At 63.9% G+C, this 20,421-nt stretch overlaps 2 protein-coding genes across 2 annotated transcripts; one reads left to right on the plus strand and one right to left on the minus strand.

The window, feature by feature from the left end:
- Positions 1 to 3,151: 3,151 nt before the first annotated feature.
- On the plus strand, positions 3,152 to 3,853 carry CLDN23 (claudin 23). The gene has a single exon (XM_075150589.1). The coding sequence runs from the start codon at positions 3,152 to 3,154 to the stop codon at positions 3,851 to 3,853; it is 702 nt and encodes a 233-aa protein (XP_075006690.1).
- Positions 3,854 to 4,976: 1,123 nt separating this feature from the next.
- LOC142082473 (low-density lipoprotein receptor-related protein 6-like) lies at positions 4,977 to 8,509 on the minus strand. Its single transcript, XM_075150590.1, has 9 exons — positions 8,297 to 8,509; positions 7,798 to 7,998; positions 7,162 to 7,705; positions 6,887 to 7,015; positions 6,581 to 6,688; positions 6,257 to 6,493; positions 5,703 to 6,126; positions 5,347 to 5,482; positions 4,977 to 5,050 (listed from the first exon to the last, which is right to left on the minus strand). The coding sequence occupies exons 2-9, from the start codon at positions 7,993 to 7,995 to the stop codon at positions 4,994 to 4,996; spliced, it is 1,833 nt and encodes a 610-aa protein (XP_075006691.1). The 5' UTR covers positions 7,996 to 7,998; positions 8,297 to 8,509; the 3' UTR covers positions 4,977 to 4,993.
- Between the last annotated feature and the right edge of the window lie 11,912 nt (positions 8,510 to 20,421).

The raw sequence follows: 20,421 nt of genomic DNA on the forward strand, positions 1-20,421 counted from the left end.
AGTTCTGTCCACACTGATCCTACACTGAGCCACTGTCACCTAAGAGACACTAGTACTTGTCCAGTCTGGGGTCTTGTCACCACCGGTAGCTGGAAGCAGACACCTAGGGAGGCAGGGAACAGGCTGAACACAGCAATATTGTCCTGAATGCATTCCCAGCCTTCAACGATGCAGGGTATCTGAGGCTGGAAGCAGCAACCCGACGCTCAATAGCCCAGTATAGATTTTTTTTTTTTTTTTTTTTTTGGAATCAATCTCAAGCTGTGACCATCCTGCCCTGGATCTTTTCCAGTTCCAGTTAGCTCTAGGCCTTCTGCTGCTCCTCCAGTTTACAAAGGGGGTTTAAAAAATAATAATAATAAAATGCAAGCCAACTCAACCAGGCCTGGATAAAGTTTCCATCATATTCTTAAAGACATGACTTTGCCAAGGTAGGAAAAACTAAGTCACAGCCTTGGAGAAGTAGGAAACACCAAGTAAGGTGGCTCTCCCCACCCAGCAGCTAGGGAAATGGGGGAAGGAAGGCAGTTTCAGCCAGACCATTTTATCTCTGAGACCAGATGGCTTTAAATGCTTCCCCAGAGCTTAGAAAGGGCCATGCTCTGCTTTGAATTGCTTTTCATACCACCTCATTAGAAAGTAAAAGGGAAGAAATGAACAATCTATAACTTTGTGGCATCGGGAAACAGCTCTGTAAATCCCGTTTCCTTCCCCAAGCTTACTCAGCGCAGGTCATCCAGCATCAGGGCCACATCACCTAATCTGCTTATCGCTGCCCCTCAATCAGAAGCCTGGGCACCAGCACAAAGGGCAGATGCATCCCCCTGGGCATTATTAATAAAATGGAAAGGCCCACGTTGTTAAACTTGACCCTGGTGCTTAATTGCGATGCTCCCAGCACCCAGCTTCTACTTGCTGCAGGTCCAAGCAGTAGCCACTTCCCAAACGCAAGCCTGTGGGAGGGAAGGCAAGAGGGGCAGAGCATTGCTGTGGGAGCAGACGAGAGGAGAAAGAAGGTGCTGCAGGGACAGGCACTGCAAAGCCCAGGGTGGGGGTACCTGTGGCACCCCTTGCATTCTGAGCAGCAGGCCTCTAGGTTTCTTGGACTGTCTGGGAAAAATGTGGGCAAATACGGCAAGATGCAGAATTTCTCCCTCTCCAGCAGGGCTGGTGCACGCCCCACCTGCACATCTGGGATGGGGAGCAAAGCCCTCGCCAGCCACTCAGGGCTCAGGGCTTGCTCCCACCTGCTCACAGCTACAGCTCGGCCTCGCTGGTCCGTGGGTGACCTCTGCTTTACCTGCCAGCATTGCCACCAAGCTGTGCTTTGACACCTTAGTAAAAACCTCCTGAGCTCGGGAGGAGCCAAATGACACTGACAGGCCCTCATCCATGGCACCCACCGCACCGTGCCACCCAGCTCGCTACCAGCCCTTTCCCTCTGCCTCCCTCTCCCCCAGGAGGACCACGTCTTGTCACAGCCTACCTCCACCTCATGTCCAAATGGCAAGGAAAATACAGCCTCCTGCGAGACTCAGGACTAGAGGATTTCAGGCTCTTTCAGCCCTGCAGTGTCAGGGGTGGGGGTCCCATGGTCCCTCAGGGAACACGTCAGGCAGGCAGCGTTTGGTGTGTTGGTTGGACCCACAGCATCCAGGGCAGTAATGGGTGGCTTGGCACGGGCTTGATGGCTGGAGTGGAGTAAAAGTTAAAGTTAATGGGACAGAAAGAGAAACAGCAACCCCTAGCTTAGTTTCTCAGCTGAGGAGTGCCAAATTTTAGCAAACTACTAGCTGCGTACGACAAGCCAGGTGTTCCCGGTCTGGAGCTACGCACAGCTGGCTGTCAGCATTGCTGCCCTGCAGACGTGGCTGGGGACATGAGCCTCTTGCTGATCCAGCCCACCCCTGCCTTTCAGCTGGGCTGAGGTCCAGAGATCAACAGCTCCACAATCCATCTCCGAAATGAGCTGGCACCCACAGAGCAGAAGGGCTTCGAGGGCACTCAGGGAATAGCTGTAGGATGGAGGAGTGGGGAAGGGAGCCGGGGAGCAGCTGGTCCAGCACAGACCCACCCAGCCCTCCAGGTGGCCAAGGCCACAAAACCAGCAGTGCAAAGACGCTGTGGGGCACACATGCAGCCAGCCCTCCAGATCAGCTGGGGTTGCTCATCCCAAATTAATCCACAGAAGATGCTGCCCTCTTTTGGGCTCAGCGTGACTGGCAGAAATTCAGGGAAATTTGGAGAGGTCCAAGACCACTGCTTTTTGGGGCTTAAAACCCCACATAGGGGCTCTCAAATATGGTGACTTCCCATACCTGTCTCAGTGGACATCCCAGGGACTTTTCCCGCTGAGAGCCAGGCTGCTGCGCCTGCGGGTGGCCTCTGAGTGCAGCCTGGGAAGGGAGGAGCAGGGCCAAGCTCAGGAGCGGTCCCTGAAGGACAAGGAGATGCTTGCTGGGATAAAGAGCAAGAAGATGAAGGCCAGGGGCTGGGAAGGTCTCCCGGGCCTGCGGAGGACCATGGGGTCCTTACCAACTGTGAGAGCTGCTACCATTTCATCTTAATTAAAGATTTTCATAAATTAATTCCGATTATAGTAAAATAAGTTCACAGTCAATTTAAGTGAGCCATAACAGGGTCCTGTGCTTCCCCAGCAGGGAGGACCAGGGACCGAGCGCTGCCAGACGTCCCAGTGCCATCTGCAGCCCGGGGACGGCTGACTGCCCCCGGCGTCCCAGCCCCGCTACCCGCAAGGGGAGAGCGGAGGCCAGAGCTTCGGCGGCTGCCGCAGGCTCCCGCGCCCCTGGAAGGTGCTGCCGCTGCAGCACTCGGGGCTGGGTGCCGGCCAGCCCTGCCTGTGCCGGGCTCCTCCCTGCCTGCACTTCCTCCTGCCGCTGGCACCTCCCCACAGCACTGGGCACAGCCAGGACGGTGGTGGCAGAAGCCGGCTCCGCGGGCTGCCCAGCGTACGGGGGGCCCTGGGACTATTGCCCCACCGCGGGATAGCCCTGACTGCACCCAGCAGCCCCGGGGCACCAGTGCCACCTCTTCTGCCCAGGTGCGGGCAGCAGCAACTGGAGCCCCCACGGACCTCTCTGCCTCTGGCAAGCAGGAGCACACTGGAGCCTGTTTCACCCACCTCCACAGCATGCGGACACCGACAGCGATGATCGTGGGGCTGGTGCTGTGCCCCTGCGGGCTCCTGCTGACGTTCACGGGCACGCTGGCACCCAACTGGAGGCAGGTGAGCCTCGTACCCGACCAGCCCATTGACCTCATCCTGGAGCAGGGCATCTGGGACATGTGCAGAGAGCTGCAGAGCAGCCATGACCGCCTCTGTGGGCAGGCTGATGAGCTGGGCTACTTCGAGCAGGTGCCCGTGCGGGTGGCCCGAGGGCTGATGCCCGCCTCGCTGGTGCTTACCCTCCTGGGCTTGGTGGTGGCTGCCCTGGGGGTTCGCTGCTGGCAGAAGGAGCCACGGCACCTGCTGGCTGGTGTGGCAGGGCTTGTGCTGCTTCCCTCAGGGCTGCTGAGCCTTGTGCCTGCCTCCTGGTACACCCATGAGCTGTGGGCACTGCCTGCACCGGCTGGCAGCACGCTGGTTGTAGGCTACAGCTTGGTGCTGAGCTACTTGGGAAGCTGTCTGGAGATTTTGGGGGGGCTGGCCCTCACCCTCAGCTTCCACCACTGCTGCAAGGAGCGCAGGGCCCCCAAACTGCCCCCCAGCCCTGTGCTGGAGGCTGGGCCATGCTCCATCACTGGGGCTTACCGCAATCCCTGGGACGTGCTGGAGGACGAGCGAGACGGACGACACGGGAGGAGCACCCTGCCTTGTGACTCCGACTTGTAGCCCCAGCACAAGGACAGCAGTGGGCACCGGCCAGCTCGCCTGCCTGGCACCGAGAGCAGCGCTGGCTCCTGCCCCTCTAAGCCATATCCTTCTCTTGGGGCACCTCAGAGCAGGCTGGAAACAAGACCAGCTGGTCTTGCAACCTCCTCAAAAGCCTGCTGTGCTCCAGGTCCCACAACTGTGCCAAAGCTGTGCTGGGTTGAGGACCAGCCCTGGCTCCAGTCCCCCCATGCAGCTTTTAGCTCATCCTTCTGCACCGTGCAGCAGCTTGGGCAAAGGCAGCTCCGGTGTTCCCATGTGAGCAAGGCACAGGTTAGTGCGGTGGAGCCTTCAGTGCTGGGAATAGGGGAGGGGAGCACCTCCCGCACGTCTCTGCTCAACTCAGGGCTGTGCAAACAGCAAAATAAATGAAGAGGAACGGGTCTGTGCTATGGGATGGTTATGGGCTTTCTGCCAGGCAGGCTGGGCTGAGAGCCAGTGGGCATGGCTAACCCAGCTCCCCCATGCTTTCCCTGAAGCAGGGAGGAAAGGTCTGTAAAAGAGAACAGGTAGCTTTTATAGCACCTTTCTCAAGGACTTTTCCCCCATGGTCAAAATCAGCTCTGGAAGAGGTTTCTCCTTTGAGGACAGCCGCTTCAGGGGAAAAAAGAGAGATCATGGGGGAAAAAAGTAGCGTATATTTTCCCTTTCATCATTAGCTTGGTGCGAGGCAGTAAAACTGGTCTCACTGGTTTGTAAGGGACACTCGGGCAGTCAGAACTGCGCTATAAATTCCTGCTCGGCACCCTGCATAACAGGGCAAGAGCTGGACAGCTTCCTTGTGGAGCTGTTCAGCCAGATTTCTACCCCAGGCGAGCCCAAAGCACCCTGGTTAGCAAGCTAAGCCTTGCTGCAGAGCGACAGTGGATCGAGGTGCCCTAAGTGGGGTTAAGGGACGGTACAGGATGCACCCTGCTGCGGGGGATCAGATTCAGGTGGCTCAGAGAGTGTGCTGGGGTGGAGACTTCCTGAAAAACCTCCCAAAGCTTTTTGCTCTGGACTAGGGCAAAAAGCTTAGAAATCTGCGAAGAGCAAATCAACCTCCCCTCCCCAGCCCACACACAAACCACAATGGCACCAGAGATGCTGCACAACGTTCCTTTATGAAAATACAGTGTCGGGGTGAGATGGTCCCTTCCTCAGCGGGGCTGGCAGCTCCTGCAGAGGTCAGAGAGGTGCATCAGGGATGAGTCTGAGCCAGCCTCCCTGGGCCCACCCCACACCGTGGCCCAGGGGCTCCAGCCACAGGCGGAGCGGGACAGCCCTTGTACCAGCCAGACTCCAGGCACCCCCAGGTCTTGCCCCTCTCCCCCAGCAGGAAGGCAGAGCTTGCCTCAAGAGTGGGCACCATGCCAGCACTGGGCCTGGGGAGGGATCTGCATACCAGGAGGGGCTCGGGGCACCCCAGGGTGGCAGGGGGGTCCCTACTAGGGCCTGCTCCAGATGCTGCTCACCTCTTTCCCATCGTAAGCTTCATTCACAAAGGTATCACTCTTGGGGGGAAGCTCTTCCTCCTCCTCATCCTCTTCCTCAGGGTCACTTTCACGGTGATACAAGGTCAGCACCCGGGTGGAGGCAGTGCTTGAGGTCCTGGGGAGGAAAAAAGTACACTGAGGATGGCATGGCCATCTCCTAGAGATGGGGCAGATCCCAAGGTCCTGCCACAACCCCCAGTAACAGCCTGCCGGGGTGATCGGAGCTTTACATATAGCCCAGGAAAGCCCCAGGACACCATGCTGTCCCTGGGCAGGGAGACCCTGTCCCTCTCCATCCCCAGTTGTACCCAGCCCAGCCCAGCCCCAGAGCTCACCTCCTCCGCCTGTCCCGCCTCCGCATGTAGGCCAGGGCCCCCACCGCAGCGGCAGCAAGCAGCAGGAGCACGGCCACCCCCAGGGCGATAGGTCCTGCAACGGGCTGCACCTCTGCCTCCTCACAGTAGTTACCACGATAGCCCAGGGCACAGTGGCACGTCACTCGCCCAGCCTCGATGGCGCAGTCCCCACGCAGGTTACACGTCTCACTGCTGCATGGCAGAGCCCCCAGCACCTCCTCCGTGCTGGGGGGTACCAGGAAGGGCTCTCCATGCTCCCGGGGGCCAGGGGCTGCGGGAAGGCTGGGGCCAGGCTGCCAAGGCTTGGGTGCAGCTGTGGGTAAGGCTGGTTTCTGTTCTTCCACATGGGACATTCCTGATGGTGCCACTGCGGGGACCTGTGTCCCCACCTCCACGGAGGGGCCTGGAGGGATGGGCATAGATCAGCAGACAGCCAGGTGAGACCCCCCTCTTCCCAAACTGGGAGAGACTGGGCAGGCCCCCCTGTGCCCAGCCAGGACCCCTGCATGCCCCTGCTGCGGGCAGGCACTCACAGTTAGACTCATCAGAGCCGTCAGCGCAGTCAGGGTGCCCATCGCAGACCTGCTCTCCAGAGATGCAGCTCTGGAGGTCAGGGCAGGCCTGGAGCGGGGCTGGGCAGGGCAGTGCCAGCGTGCATGCCACCCCACGCACCAGGTGGTAGCCGGGGGAGCAGCGGCACAGCCGCCCTGCAGGGTTGGGCAGGCAGAGCTGGGCACAGCCCCCATTGCTCTTCGCACAGCCATTGGTGCCTGCCAAAACAGCACAGGTTAGCATGGCCACCACGGGGCACGGCTTAGTCCCCCAGATGCCCCGGGCTGGGGCAGCCCCAGACCCACCTTCCTGTGAGAACTGGCTGTAAATCCTCATGGCTACCAACTCCTCCTCCATCAGGAACCACCAGCTCTCGGCTCGCTCCAGCCGGCTGTGCCAGATCTTGCTGGAGCCTGAAGACACACGGGGTCAGCACTGCTCCACCTCCTCCCACAAGGAATGGGAGGTGGGGTGCCCGGGATGGGAGGTGGGGTCCCCCACCCTGCCCTTCACGCCGGGGAGGAGCAGCCTGCACCCCACAGGGACTGGCAGGGACCCCTGGGTCCTGGTGCAGTAGGAGGAGCTGGACAAAGCACAGCAAACGGGCTCACCGTTGGTTGAGGTTGTGCTCCAGAGCAGAAAGCCTTCTCCGATGGCAAAGAGCGAGAGGCCGTGCAACCCTTCCCGCACCACTCGGAAGTGGGATCCGTCCAGCTCGACGCTGCTGATGGTGCCCCTCTCTGCAGGGCACAGAGACAGGGACATCAGATGCGGGGGCACAGAGGGCTCCGGGCTGCCCCTCAGGGCCATGCCGGGCTGTGCCCTGCGGACTGAGTGCCTGCACCACCGCTACGCCCAGCAGTGCCCCGGCTCAGCCCACACTCACCGCGGTCTGCCCAGTACAGCCGGGTGCCAGCACTCCCGAAGGCGAGGCCAGTGGGAGCCCGGGCTCTCCTCCAGACCGCTCTGCGGCCAGTGCCGTCCATAGCCATGCACTCCACTGCGGCCCTGGGCCCGCGGCTGCCGGCCGCCGTGACAAAGCACATGGTGGAGGCGCGGGGGCACAGTGCCAGCCAGGCAGCGCCCTGCAGCCCCTCGCTGAGCAGCACCACGGCCCACCGCCCCCCGGGAGCTGCCACGCGGATGCTGGGCGGCTGCCCCCCGATCCAGTACAGGTTCCCACTCAGCCAGTCCAGGGCCAGGGATGTCACCGTGCCCTCCACAGCCACTGCCTGCTTCCAGGACAGCCGGCCCCTGTCCTTCAGGCGCAGCAGCCCAATGGAGTCACCCCCCACCTCTGCAAAGTACAGGCTCTTGTCTTTCACGGCGTAGTCAATGGCTGTCAGACGGCCCACCTTGGCCAAGGGCAGGGCCCGGTGCGGGGGAAGGCCTTGGGATCCAGCCGTTTTGGGCAGGTCCTTCAGGTAGACCTGGAGGAAGGAGGCAGCACTAGGACGGGGACCCTGCTCCCCTGACAGCGGCGAGGACAGCAGCCCCCAGGGCTGGCTCCGGAGGATGGTACCTGCGCTACGGCTGCCGGTGACACCAGGAGGGTAAAGGCCGAATCACGGAGGGGCAGGCAGGTGGTCTCATCAGCGGCCAGCGTCAGCCCGGCGGGGCACCGGCACTGCCCAGTGTGCCTGGCGCTCAGCAGGCACAGGTGGGAGCACCCACGCGCCACGCACGGGTTAGGGGCCTCGGGGCGCAGGGCTGGGTGCATCACCTGTGGGAAGGGCAGGCTCAGGCTCACGGCCCCGCCCGCGCCCAGCAACGGAGCTGAGCACGACCGACACCACGTCACGCTCCGAGGCCCGGTCAGGGCCCATCTGGGGGCAGGATGGTGAGGCAGAGATGCTCCAAGAGGACCAGAGACCCTCAACCACAGGGACTGCTGCCCAAGGACCACCGGGATGGGGATACAGCTCCCAGTGGCTCTGCACTCAGAAGACGGCAGGGCCATGCAGGGCGGGAGCCCCAGCAGAGCTGGCGCAGCAGGGTTCGGGGCTCCCCCAGGTAGGTACCTGGAGGCCGTGGGGCTGCCCGTGTCGCTTGAGCAGCACGGTCCTGTTCTTGCCGCTGGCCTTGTCCACCTGCTGCACGGACCATGCCTTCCTCTCCGACCAGTAGAGCTGCCCCTCGCACACAGCCGCTGCGAAGGGGCTCTGGACCCAGCCCAGCTGCAAGACCTGGCAGAGGGGCCGTGAGTGCCCACCCTGGCTCCCGTCACGGCCCCGTCACCAGAGCCTCACACATACCTTCACACTGGTGCCATCCAGACGTGCAGAACCGACGCTGCCCAGCTTCTCATCCAGCCAGAAGATCCTCCAGGTGGGGAGGTCGAGGGCCAGTGCTGTAGGCCAGCCCAGCCCCTGGGCCAGCAGCACGTGCCGCCGACTCCCGTCCATGGTGGCCTCCATCAGCCGTGGGTGGCTCCCCACCTCTGACCAGTACAGCAGCCTGGTGGGAAGAGAGGTGCTGGCCCACGGACCTGCCACAGCATTATCCCAGTACCAGGGCAGCCCAGAGGAGCAGCGCGGAGCTTCCCATCCCATCAGGGATGCAGAGAGCTCCACCCAGGGCAGGGGCACGTGCCTGGGCTCCTTGTTCCCCAGTCGCACAGCCCCGACAGCACCCAGGTGAGGCCATCCCAACTCTTCCCCAGCCTGTCGCCTGCCTCCGTGGAGGAAAATGGGGCAGAGCAAGGATGGCATGGAGGTCCCCAGGTCCTCTTGTCCCAGCCTTACCCTGCCAGAGGCTGGAGCACCAGGGAGTGGGGCCGGTCCAGGTCTCCATCCATCACCACAGTGTACTCTGGTATCCCTCGCCAGGCAGCCCCCAGGCGAGTGGCCAGCACCTGCCCTGCTGCCCCATCTGTCCAGTACAGGTTCCTTCCGAGCCAGTCCACTGCTATACAGTCCGATCTCACACCTGCAACGCGGCCAAGAGTCAGCACCCATGGGGTGACAGCTGCATGGCCCTCTAGCACAATGCTCCCAGCCCAGGTCCCCTCCATCCCAGGAGTTCCGGCTCCTCCCAGCCCTGCTCCTACCAGCACCTCTCTTCACAAGGTGAGACAGCCTGGCACCCCACTGCAACCTGGAGATTGCACAGCCACGGAGAGGCCAGCCCTGCTAACCCCACGCTGCCTCAGCCCACCTTTCACCAGTGTGCCTTTCTTGCCCAAGTCAAAGTCCTGCCAGCGGATGCTCTCTGTGGCTAGGTCCATCCAGAAGACTTTCCTCTCCACCAGGTCATAGTCGAGTGAGAAGACAACGCGATCCTTGTCAGTGACCAGCAGCACCTCCTCGCACCCACTCCGCAGGCCGTAGGTAAACAGCTCTGACTGCACAGCCACCAGCAACATGGGCTCTGGTCCTGGGGCAACACAGAGCCGCCCAGACCCTGCTCAGCACCGGTGGCCCCACGGCCCCAGCACATGCAGGCAGGGAACATGGCACTCGCAGGCATTGGAGCCTGCTGGGACTCAGCCCTACTGCACAGCATGTTCCCCAGCTACTGCAGATGGATTTTCTGACCGGCCATGGGCTGGCAAGTAGCAGCTCACAGTTGAGTGGGGCCCGGGAGGCCACGTGGCAGAGGGGACAGGGCCATTCACGGGACTACAAGGCTCCCCGTGGCAGCAGGCACAGGGGGACAGGTACCCACTGGCTCCTGGTGTACCCAAGAGTGCCAGGGATGCTCAGCACTGCTTGGCTGTCCCAGGGCTTACCAGTGAGTTTGCAGACACGGCCATCCGGCTCCAGCAGGTAGCCAGGGAGACAGCCACAGGTGTAGGACCCTGGGGCATTGAGGCATGTCTGGCTGCAGGCTCCCTCGCCCTGCTCTGTGCACTCATCTATGTCTGTGCAGGACAGACCGTCCGCAGCCAGCCGATAGCCCAGGTCACACCAGCACCGCTGTGGGGAAAGGGGCCGTCACGGTCCCCCCTTGGGGACACATGAGGCTCCCTCCTGCAGCTGGACCAGGGCAGCATGGCAGGGTAAGCCCCTGGACCAGGGCTGCTGGCACTCACAGGGCCCTGGGGTGAGGGGTAGCAGAGATGAGCGCAGGACCGCTGGCAGGGCACAGAGCAGTTCCTCCCTTCGTCCGAGCCATCTGTGCAGTCCTGCCGGCCGTCACACACCAGGGATGCATTCAGGCAGGCCCCCAGCCCACACTGGTACTCATGACTCTGGCAGGGAGCAGGCTGGCCTGCAGGGACACACGGGGAAGGCTGCCCTGAGCCTCGTCCACCAGCTCCTTTTGCTCAGCTGGGGCAGATTCAGCTGCTCCCACAGGGTGCCCAGGGCTCGCTGCAGCCACATCCAGAGCTGTGCCTGTAGCCTGGCTTCAGGCTATCCTAATCCCAAGGCCACCAGCCCTACAGGGACAACAGCTACCCAGGGCTTGGAGCCACCACAGATGCTGGGAAGAGGCAACTAGCACACAGGGCCTTTTGCCTCGGCACAGACACATCCCCACCTCCCTCTGTGCTGGGCACCTACCAACCACCCTGGGTGAGACCCAGAGGGGATAAAAGCAGGGTGTTGCTCACAGCCAGCCTCGTCGCTGCCGTCTGTGCAGTCACTCTCTCCGTCGCAGCGCCAGACATCAGGGATGCATTTGTGGCCATGGGAGCAGCCCCACTGCCGGTCCCCACACAGCCCTTCCTCCCAGGGACAGCCCTGCAAGAGCAGAGGGTGAACAGGGCCACCAGCCCTCCCGGGAGCGAGCTGTCCACCCACCACCCCACCCACCTGCTCGTCTGTGCCGTCCCCGCAGTCGGCAGCACCGTCGCAGCGCCAGGCCTCCGGCACACACTCCCCGCTGCGAGCACACGCCACCTCGCCCCTGCGGCAGAGCAGCGGCCGGGGCACGGTGCAGCCCTCCTCATCCGAGCCATCCCGGCAGTCGCGGTCGCCGTCACAGCGCAGGGCCAGGGCCACGCACTGCCCGCTCCGGCAGGGGAACTCGGCCGGGCCACACTCCTTCAGCGCTGCAGGCAGGGCCACGGCTGAGCGGGGCCATTGTCCCCATCCCCATCCCACCAGCGCAGGCATGGCACTGAGCAGGGTACGCTCGGCAGATTGCCCCGGGGCAGTGCCTGCTCCCGGGCCCGCAGGAAGCCTGGTGCACCCACCTGTGGGGCAAGCAACCCCCAGAAGCTGCTGTCCCACCCAGCCCCAGGGTCTCACCACAGCCCTGCTCATCAGCGTGGTCCAGGCAGTCAGCATGGCCGTCACACAGCCAGCTCTTGGGGACGCAGCGGGTGGCAGCGTCACAGCGCAGGGCGCACTCCTGTGTGGGGCTCCAGCAGCCTGTCTCATCCGAGGCGTCGGGGCACTGCGGCACCCCATCGCAGCGCTCCCCAGCCCCGACGCACGTGGTTCCGCTTGTGCAGTGGAAGGCCCCTGGGGAGACAAGGGGCCTTGCTAAGCCTGCAGTAGGCAGCCAGGGTGCCCAGACCCTCTGCTAGCAACCTAGAATGGCCCCACACTACAGCAACAGGGCTTGGTCCCTCCTAGTCAGTGCATCCTAGGGCACCTAGGTCCTGAGCAAGGCGACTGAGACAGTCTAGCTCAGCCACATCTAGGTCACCGTGAGCAGGGGGACCAGCCCTGTTGTCCCCTTCTGACTCGCAGCACCTCCAGCCCAGTGCCAAGCTCAGAAGAAACCAGCATGCCACATCACAAGTATCAGAGCCCAGGACACACTCAGACCTTCCCAAGGCCCCAAGCCACCAACCCCACCAGGAAGCAGCCAGAAGCCCTGGCACAGGGAGACCCAGCTGCGCAGGGGACTGAAGAACGGCTCCTACCTGGGGTGTCGCAGAGCTGGGCACACCCGTCCTCATCAGAGCCATCCGCACAGTCCTTCTCCCCATCACACATGTACTCCTGGGCCACGCACTCAGTGCCATCACGGCAGGGCACATGTGTGCGAGGACAGGACAGATGGGGCACTGGAGTCAGGGGGTGTGCAGGGCTGGACAGGAGGGGTGGGGTAGGCGGCACTACCCATGCAGGGCTAGTTAGGCGCTGCGTGATAGTAGTTGGCCATGGGGCAGTGGTCTTCACTGGCAGGGACCGAGTGGTGGTGGTCGTGCTGGTGGTCGCTGGCTGCACAGTGGTTGTCTTGGTTGGTGTGGTCTGGGCAGTGGTTGGCGCAGGGGTGGTCTTGGTTGATGTGGACTGGCTGGTGGTGGTTGATGTTGTGGTAGCCTTGCTGGTTGGTGCAGGAGTAGTGGTGAGTGCAGCGGTGGTCTTGCTTGGTGTAGATCTCGTGGTGGAGGTGGTGGGCCGAGCAGCAGTGGTGCTTGTGGTTGTCCTTGTAGTGGTGGTCACAGGTGGAGGGAGAGGCAGGGCAGACCCCTTGCTTGGTTGCACTGGCAGAGGTACAGACACTGGAACTCGAGCCTAGATTTGGGGCTGTGCCCTCTCCATATTCCAGGCACCGCCAAGAGCACCCCACAAGGCCAACAGCAGCCAGGCACCCTGCCTCAGCTCGGAGCAGCACGGGCCACCCAGCCCCATCAGGTACAGCACCAGCGCCAGGCAGAGCCACGGCCACTCTTACCAGCCTGTGGCTCCGAGCCCACGAAGGCCACCACTCCCTGCACGCCTGCTGCTGGCATGGACAGCACAAGGGCCAGCGTCCTCCGGTCCCACAGCAGCAGAGCCGTCCCATTTGCTGACAGCAGGTATGGCTCGAAGGCGGCCACAAGGCCGTGGGACCAGCCGGGTGCCAGGGTGACTGCTTGCCGCTTGGTCAGACTCAGTGCCTGCAGGCCTGCGAGGCAGAGGGATGGTAGTGCCCTGGGGCCCGTAGGCACCCCTCGTGGCCCACCCCGTGCCCCCAGAACCCACAGCTATGGCAGGGACCTCATGGCTGAGGCCAGGGGCCCAGCCATGGGACAGAGTCTGCCCCATGAGCACCCCACTGCCTGGGTGGGGACCTGCTGCATGTAGGGCATGGCTGGTCACTCCTGCCTACAGCGACCACCTCCGCTCCCTGCTCCAGGCACCACCAGGGCTCACCCAGGGCTGAGCTCCAGAGCACGCTGAAGGCTCTGCTATCCATGACCGCAGGCAGGTCTCCAGGCCACGTCTCGTTCCAGGCATCCCACGGGGCACCCCCGGCCAGGCTCAGCTGCTGCAGGGGCTGCCCGCGGGCCAGCCAGTACAGAGCACCCCGCTGCCAGTCCAAGAAGAGGTGCTGGATGCTGCTGCGAGCACGGTGCAGGATGCGCAGGGACATGTCAGACGCCTGGATCACACCGATGTCCCTCCGGTTACATGCAAGCCAGTACAGGTCCCCGGAGCGGATGTCCACACGGGCAGAGCAGACTTGGCAAGAGCAGGCAGGCAAGCAGTTACAGGTCTGTCCCACGACCCTGCTCCTCTGCCTGGGTCCCCCCTGCCCCTAAAACCAGGGCACAGCTGTGCCGTGCCTCGGCACAGCCCCAGTGCGGGCACCATGGGCCTGCTGTGCTCTGTACCCAGGAGATCCTCAGGCCTCAGGGAGCACCAGGAAGGGGAGCATGCCCTCCATCACCCCATAGGGTCTCACCTGGCAGCCTAGTTGCAATGGCCTCTCTCCTGCCAGGGTGCCCCGTGACACGCAGCAGCATCCCACGGTCATCCGTCCCGTAGAGCACCGACCTCTGCCAGTCCACATCTTGCAGGTGGAGGGGTTCCTGCCACTCCTGCAGCCGTTTGCTGTGCGCTCCAGGGCCCACCTGCACCAGGGAGATGGCCTTCCCCGATGCGTACACGATGGACAGCTCTGCGGGGTACAAGGGCAGCGTGTGAGCGCGGCCCTGGGGGCAATGGATGGGGTCACCAGCATGAACCAAGGCAGAAACATAACAGCACTGTGTGTGCTGGGAATCTCATCCCACCAAAGCCACAGCCCCTTACAGCCCCCCTCTGATGCCCACAAGGATGCATCCTGCCCTGGACAGCCAAGCCCCCCTTGCAGACCCTGCTCACCTGCACACTTCCCCGAGGGCAGGAGGAAGAGGCCCTCTGGACACGCACACTTGTAGCCCCGAGGGTGCACAGGGGACAGGAGGCAAATGTGACTGCACAGGCCCGGAGCACACGCAGCAGTGTCCCCTGGAAGCAAGAGGACATTAAGAGCTCAGGCAGCCATGACCCCCCATGTGTCTCCCAATCCCCAAAAACCACAGGCTGTCCTGGGGCTGGATAAGGGCCGGCTACCCCAGGCAGGGTAGCAGTGTCACATGAGGTAGGAGGGCTCAGCTCTACCAGAAGCCACGGGACTCAGCAGCTTTCCTACGGGTTCATACATCCCCTCTGTCACAACCCCACACCGTAGGAGCAGGAGAGCCATCGGGCAGACGCGGTGAGCTCCAGGACCCAGCGCAGCCTCCCTTAGCACCCAAGGAAGCGGTGGGGGTGCTGCCAGCCCTGCACTGGTGCGGGCAGGGTACTCACGGGGAGGCTGCTGCAGCGCGTGCAGCACAGTGAAAGCCGAGACAGGGGCGCGGAGCAACACTGCGTGCTCCTGGGGAGAGGCTCGGGTGGCCGACACCAGCTCTGTGCCATCGGTCCAGAAGAACCGGCTCTCGAACACAGCCAGGCCCAGTGGCTCCGTGTGGCTCCGCAGGACAGTGGAAAAGGAGTGGCGCCCGCTGCCATCGACCCGCAGCGTCTCGATGGACTGGGGCAAGGCAAGGCACGGTGACCATGTGGCACCCCACACCCCGGCACTGTCCCACAGCCACGGGGCTTACAGTGGTGCCTTCCCCCTCCCAGCCCAGGGACGTGTGCCAGACCTGGGCACCGCTCCCTGCTCCCTCCCATGCCTTGGCCATAGCCCAAGGGGAACCAGGGCCACCCTCCCCACTCCCACCCCATCACCTCCCAGCACCTGGGGGGGGGCAGAGCCCCGCTGCCCCACATCCCTACCTCCTTGTACTCGCTGATCCAGTACAGCCTGCCAGCCACATGGTCCAGGCTCAGCCCCACAGGCTCCTCCATGGACACCACTGTGAGCTCCCGCCGGTTTGAGCCATCCATGCCAGCTGCAGCAATGACTGTCCGGCCCCTCTGCCCACGGTTGACCCAGTACAGGGACCTGGGGGCAGGCACTAAGCACCCACTTCACGGCATAACACCAGTGCTGCCACAGTCCCACAGCAGGCATGACACGGTCAGCATCAGCATCGCTCACCCAGGAGCCCGGGGCCGATCCTGGCTCACTCCCTCCTCACCTTGCAGCCGGGTGCACTGTCAGCTGCTCCGGTGCCACGTCCTTCCCCAGCACTGTCACATAGCCCCGGCCATCGCCCAGCCCCGCGCAGATGGCTGCAGGGTTGCTGCTGGCCCAGTACAGCTGCCCTGTGAACCAGTCCACGGAGATGCTGTTCACCTCCCCAGCATCTGCAGAGACAGAGTGGTTTAAGGCACACCACCCCTGCTCCAGGCCGGGAGGCAAAACCCAGGCTGCCCTTTGCTCTACAGAAAGGGCAGGGCTGGGGTGGCAGGCCAGCTCTCAGCACCCATCTCAGCCCCACTGTGGCACCCAGCACCCTTGCTCCCCCCCACCTGCATAGAGGGGCTGCGTGCCCTTCCCCGGGAGGCGAGCGCAGAGTTCGCCATCCTCTGTCAGCCAGTAGTAGGTTTCTCGGAGCAGGTCATACACGAGGGCTCGGGGTTCGGTCTCGGTGGAGAGCAGGGGCCGGTAGGCTTGGGTTCGCACATCCAGAAGGGCCAGGTCCTGCCCCACAGCCACCAGGATCTGCGTTGCGTTGTCTGCCACGGTGAGGGGGATGTCACACGGTGAGTGGGGATGTGGCTAGCTAGGGGCACTGCCCAGTCCCTCAGTCAACCCGGGCTCCCCGGCTCACTCTACCTGCCACTTCGCAGGTGGTGCCGTGCCACAGAGTGTAGCCCTGGAGGCAGGCGCAGCTGAAAGCGCCTGGGGTGTTGCTGCACAGCTGGCTGCAGGGGCTGTACTCCAGAGAGCACTCATCCACATCTGCAAGGACAGGCACAACCAGTAGCCCACCGCGTGGCTGGCTAGCCGTCCCCATACAGCACTGCCACTGTTCCCCAGAGACCACGGGCAGCCTCCCTAGGTAACAGGACCTGAGCCCCAGCCCCAAAACGCACCAGCTGCCGCTGGGACATGACCTCGACACAGCCTTTGCGGCGCCAGGCATGACACGCAGGCAGGAGCAGGGCTGAGGCAGGCATTCCCACATGAGCGCTGGCTCCGGGGAGACCCCGCTCTTGGCAGCCGAGGCCGCACATGCCCAAAGCGCGCGCACCCTGACCTTTCCTTACCAGCACAGCTCTGCCCGTCCGCCTGCAGCACCCAGCCGGCCCCACAGGAGCACTGCACTCCCCAGTGCGTGTCAGTGCACGTCTCCGCACAGCCCCCATTGCGTACAAAGCAGCTCCGACCTGTGGGGACACAACGGAGGGGTGACATGATGCAGGACAGCTCTGCGGCCCCCCCTGGCCCCAGCCACACGGGCAGTGGCCAGCAGCTGCACGCAACTCACCGCACGTGCTGGGCTCGTCGGTGCCGTCCAGGCAGTCGTCCTCATCATTGCACATCAGGGACTCCAGGATACACTTCCCCTCGTCGCACCGCACCATGCCAGGCGGGCAGGGGGCTATGGCACACACAGCTCATGTCAGGAGGGCAGACTGATACCAGGTGGGCACAGGGGAAGCCATGGCTCCCAGACTCATGGGGAGGCCCCGCAAAGCATCAACAGGTTCCTGGGATGCTTGCCGCCATCCCAAGGGAAGCTGCGGCCCAGGAAGGCAAAGTACCCCCCCACCTCACACATGGCCTGGACAGGTCTCACCCCACTGAGGAGCATCCAGCGTGCTCGCTTACCGCAGACATCTTCATCTGAGGAATCACCACAGTCATCAATCCCATTGCACTTCCACTCGGCCATGATGCACACCCTGTTCCTGCACTGCCACTGCCCAGGCAGACAGGGCTGCTGGGGACACCCCTCCTCATCCCAGCCGTCCTCGCAGTCCTGGTGCCGATCGCACAGCTCCCAGTGCGGGATGCAGTGGTGGGTGCCGGGACACTGCACCTTCTTTGCCCCGCACACTGAGGGAATAGAGCAGCACTCGCACCCTGCCCTGTGCCCTCAGCCCCCCCACTCGGCCCCCCCAGCAGAGACTACGTACCACAGTCCTGCTCATCAGAGCCATCCAGGCAGTCAGCAGCACCGTCGCAACGCCAGCTGCTAGAAACACACCGGCCATCGTCACACTGCCAAACATGGGGGTCCCCACCACAGGCAACATCTGCAGGGACAGCACACGGTCACTGGGACTTACTGCTCCAGCACAACCACAAAGGTCGCCTCTGTCCTGGCATGGAGCAGGTGCTGGCAATGCCAAGGGCCTGACCCACAGCAGCCCCCAACAGGGCTCTCTGGCAGGTGAGGGGCTGCCTCGCTCAGCCTGGGATCCAGGATATGCTGCCGTGCCACAGACATCCCCCAGGAGCTCCGGGGCACACACATCCCTGCACAGGCCCCACACAGGAGCCACTGGCAGAGCCAGCAAGGAGTGAGGTGCCTCTGGCCTGCCCTGCCCCACCACCCCCCAGAGCACCAGGGCTCCTCAATGCCCGCGCAGCGCAGCCCCCCAGGCCACCCCAAGACAGAGGATGGGTGCCAGCTTCCCCCGCTCACCACACTGCTCATCCGTCCCGTCAGGACACTGCTGCTCGCCATCGCAGAGCCAGGGCACGGGGATGCAGCCGGCACCGCAGGCGGCCTGGCGCGAGGCTGCACATGTGGGGCTGGCGGGCGCTGCGGGAGGGAGGGAGCCCGGGCCCTGGTCAGCCCGGGCAGCCGCGCCGAGCACCCGCCGGCACACACGCCATGCAGCTCCCCGCTTGGGGGTCCCAGCGCAGCCCCGCAGAGGGGGGCACCGGCCCCAGCCAGGAGCACCCCAGGACCTCCTGCGGGGCTGGAGGGAGAGCTGCAGCCTCTCGTTCCCCCCCAGGGAAGGCAGGGACCCCCCACCCCCCCTAGGTAGCGGGACAGGGCTCCTCAGGGACCCCCCATGCTGTCAGGGTGGGAAGGATGCCACAGGGGGCAGGGACTCCCACATCACCGGGGGGTGGGGAGAACAGGAACACCCTAGGTGGCAGGGACCCCCCCATAGCCATCGCGTGTCTACGTAGTCTACCCCAGCAAGCAGCCCCTGAGGCGGCGGGCGCCCACCGCAGCCCCTCGGGATGGGGCAGGGACCCCCCCCCCCGCCCGGCCCGGCCCGGCCCGCCCCCTCGGCCCCGGCTCACGGGCGCGGCGGGTCCCGGCGCCGGCGGCGATCCCGGCCGGCAGCAGCAGCGGCGGCGGCAGGAGGATGCTGAGGAGGGCGAGGAGCAGGCGGAGCGGCGGCGGGGGGCGGCCCATGGCGGTGGCGGGGAGGGGCGGCTCCGGGGGGCCCGGCCAGCGGAGGGGAGCGCGATGCCGCCGCCGTCGTCGCCGCCTTTATGCCCGGGCGCGGGCAGCCATTGGGCACCGCGGGCACCGCCCGCCGCCGGCGGAGACCCCGGCCCGCCCCGCCGCCGCGGGGGCTGCGCCGGGCTGCCCCGGGGAACCCTCTGCCAGGGCCCGGGGGGCGCCGGCCTCGGGCGGGGCAGCTGCAGTCGCAGGCCGGGCGCGCTCGGGGCCCGCCGCCCCCCAAGAGCCGAGGGGCGCGAAGGGTCCGCGGGCCCCCGCTCGCTGCCCCGTCTTGTCCCGCTGCGCGGGGCCGCCTTATCGGCCGGGGGTTGTTGTGAGAGCCGGCCGTGTGAACCGGGCCCCGCAGCACCTGCGCCGGGCGTGGGAAGGCAGCGGCAGCCTTGAACGCGGGGCCACCCTGCGAAAACACGGGCCCTGGGGCTGCGCGCAGCCGCCCGCCCGGCCGCCGCCGGTCCTCGACCTTGAGGGCTTCGAAGAAGCGGCTGGAGCACAACAAGAAGAGCAAAAGCAGCTGCTGAGGGAGGAAAACAGCCCAGCAAGAGGATAAGGCACCTGCCGCCGCCTGGGAAAGGAGCCCCCTCCCACCAGGCAAAGCGGAGGGGCATCGCCCAAGCCGAGGAGGTGGCCCCGTGTGCTGCCCCTCCACGGCTTCTGGCTTGCCACTCGGCTGCGTGTGGTGGCATGAATGTCTATCCTCCCCCAAGACCAGCCCGCGCTTCAAGCACATCCATTGCCCATGGATGCTGTGCGTTTGTCCTCTCTAGCCTCCCCATGAAGCCCCCCCCGCACGTGAGCTGAATCCCGGCAGTTCCCGCTGTGGGTGCACACTCACTGGCACCACTGTCTGTCTATGAGATGTTCAGCACGTACAAGGGGCGTTTGCTCAGGAAGGGAAAGCTCTGGGATGATCTGCATGGAGGAGACTGGGTACCACCCATGGGGCCGGCACAGGAAGGACTCTGGCACAGCCCAGTCAGTTGGGAGCTCAGGGCAGAGGCACCATCAGGTAGATGGAAAGGCCAGGGTGTTGCACAGCTCTGGGTCAGGTGGCCCAGAACACTGGCACAAGGGAGATATCCCAGGCCCATGATATGCCCAGAGAGATCATTTGTCCCAGAATGGGGTGCCCATGAGCACTAGGTACCCCCCTGCGCCAACAGCATCACAGCACACCCCTAATACACGCCCCTGCCAGTGCTGCAGCCCAGGGGACAGATTCTCCCAGCTGTCCTCTCTCTCTGGGGCAGCATCCCAGCAGCCCCGGGCAATTGGTTTCCCCAGGCACTCCCCCGGGAGCAGGAGTGTGCAGGTCCCAGGGATGATGAGCATCCCTGGGGTAGGGGTATGAGGCAAGGGGGGTCCTAGTGGTCAAGGGAGGGAGTGGAAAGGACAGATGGACGCACAACAGAGCAGTATCCAGGCACCTCCAGGCCATGCAGAAAGCCCTCATCACCCGAAGCAGTAACTCCTCCCAGCAGCTGGCTGGGAAGGGCAGGCGGCCGCAGAGGGACTGCGGAAAATGGTCCAGAAGTTAGTGGAAAATCCTCGGTGCACCTGAGCATTAGCTTGGGGAGCTGGGGCAGCAGTGATGGAGAGGACACCTGGTGTGACCAGCCTCTTCAAATGCAGGAGATTTTTTTAAAAGCATGATTTTAAGTCGAAGTATTT

Source organism: Calonectris borealis, chromosome 4, assembly GCF_964195595.1.
Source record: "Calonectris borealis chromosome 4, bCalBor7.hap1.2, whole genome shotgun sequence".
NCBI classification, from domain to species: Eukaryota; Metazoa; Chordata; class Aves; order Procellariiformes; family Procellariidae; genus Calonectris; species Calonectris borealis.